At 50.1% G+C, this 2,500-nt stretch overlaps 1 protein-coding gene across 1 annotated transcript in view; it reads left to right on the top strand.

Moving 5' to 3' along the window:
• Nucleotides 1–2,500, top strand: part of lars2 (leucyl-tRNA synthetase 2, mitochondrial) — a gene marked incomplete in the record, with an annotated part of 65,655 nt that overhangs the window by 6,548 nt on the left and 56,607 nt on the right. Inside the window, 1 exon segment of the mRNA XM_062538181.1 lies at nucleotides 188–319. Within this exon segment, the coding sequence (XP_062394165.1) occupies nucleotides 188–319 (132 nt within the window).

Here is a 2,500-nt window from a genome sequence, read left to right as displayed (position 1 = left end):
TTTTTGACTCCAAAAATGGTGGCGTTAATGTCTCTATGCTGGTTGTTATGGGAACAGTAAGGAATAGTGACGCGAAGTGAATAGGCAGCAGATTCTCCTTCATTTTGACCCTTTTGACTTTTTTGACCCTTTTGACTCTTAATCGCTGTCTCTGTCTCTGTCTCTGTCTCTGTCTCTGTCCGCGCAGGACTCCGGGCGGAGGAAGTTTTATGTCCTGTCCATGTTCCCGTACCCGTCCGGCCGTCTGCACATGGGCCACGTGCGGGTCTACACCATCAGTGACACCATAGCGCACTTCCAGAGGATGAGGGGGCACCAGGTGGGTAATCTCACACACACACACACACATATGCACACTGCACACACACACACACACACACACACACACACACACACACATGGGCCACGTGCGCGTCTACACCATCAGTGACACCATAGCGCACTTCCAGAGGATGAGGGGGCACCAGGTGGGTAATCTCACACACACACACACACATATGCACACTGCACACACACACACACACACACACACACACACACACACACACACACACACACACATGGGCCACGTGCGCGTCTACACCATCAGTGACACCATAGCACACTTCCAGAGGATGAGGGGGCACCAGGTGGGTAATCTCACACACACACACACACATATGCACACTGCACACACACACACACACACACACACACACACACACACACACATGGGCCATGTGCGCGTCTACACCATCAGTGACACCATAGCACACTTCCAGAGGATGAGGGGGCACCAGGTGGGTAATCTCACACACACACACACACATACGCACACTGCACACACACACACACACACACACACACACACACACACACACACACACACACACATGGGCCACGTGCGCGTCTACACCATCAGTGACACCATAGCGCACTTCCAGAGGATGAGGGGGCACCAGGTGGGTAATCTCACACACACACACACACATATGCACACTGCACACACACACACACACACACACACACATGGGCCACGTACGCGTCTACACCATCAGTGACACCATAGCACACTTCCAGAGGATGAGGGGGCACCAGGTGGGTAATCTCACACACACACACACACATATGCACACTGCACACACACACACACACACACACACACACACACACACATGGGCCACGTGCGCGTCTACACCATTAGTGACACCATAGCGCACTTCCAGAGGATGAGGGGGCACCAGGTGGGTAATCTCACACACACACACACACATATGCACACTGCACACACACACACACACACACACACACACACACACACACACATGGGCCATGTGCGCGTCTACACCATCAGTGACACCATAGCACACTTCCAGAGGATGAGGGGGCACCAGGTGGGTAATCTCACACACACACACACACATATGCACACTGCACACACACACACACACACACACACACACACACACACACATGGGCCATGTGCGCGTCTACACCATCAGTGACACCATAGCACACTTCCAGAGGATGAGGGGGCACCAGGTGGGTAATCTCACACACACACACACACATATGCACACTGCACACACACACACACACACACACACACACATGGGCCACGTGCGCATCTACACCATCAGTGACACCATAGCGCACTTCCAGAGGATGAGGGGGCACCAGGTGGGTAATCTCACACACACACACACACATATGCACACTGCACACACACACACACACACACACACACACACACACACACATGGGCCATGTGCGCGTCTACACCATCAGTGACACCATAGCACACTTCCAGAGGATGAGGGGGCACCAGGTGGGTAATCTCACACACACACACACCAACACATGGGGACACACATATGCACACTGCACACATACACACACACACTCACACACACATATATGTATATTCTGTATATATAAACAGATGCACACAAACACGTACACATAGGATAAGGGGCCACCAGGTGGGTAAACTCACACACACACCAACACTTGAAGCGCTTTGGGTTGTACTCTGTGCACGTCAAATGCGCTATATAAATAAAATGATTTCACTTGACTTGACTTAACACATAGGCTACACACACACACACACACACACACACACACACACACACACACACACACACACATAAACATACTAACCAAATCAGAAATAGTTGGAACGTTTTGTAAAATGCAAATGAAAACAGAATGTGATAATCTTGTACGCCCATATTTAGCAACAAAAAGGACATAGACAGCATATCAATGATATCAGCATATATGATTTTAACTGGTCTGGACTACAGACGAGCCATTTTAGTGCCTGAACGCTTGCAGAATTCGATTGCCATTGCTTTATTCAATGCCTTCCCTTGAATACGTTGTCTCCTGTTGAGGTCAGTAGATGGTCAATTTCCCATCAAATGGATAAGTGTCTATGTGTGTGTGCGGAAAACCTCTCTCACTCTCTAATGAGTAACAGGGGGGTCACTTGCGCTTCAGCCTAGTTGTTGCTCAC

Source organism: Sardina pilchardus, chromosome 6, assembly GCF_963854185.1.
Source record: "Sardina pilchardus chromosome 6, fSarPil1.1, whole genome shotgun sequence".
Lineage (NCBI taxonomy): Eukaryota > Metazoa > Chordata > Actinopteri > Clupeiformes > Clupeidae > Sardina > Sardina pilchardus.
The sequence above is the reverse complement of the archived record's forward strand: the minus strand, read 5'-3'. Positions and strand labels throughout refer to the sequence as shown.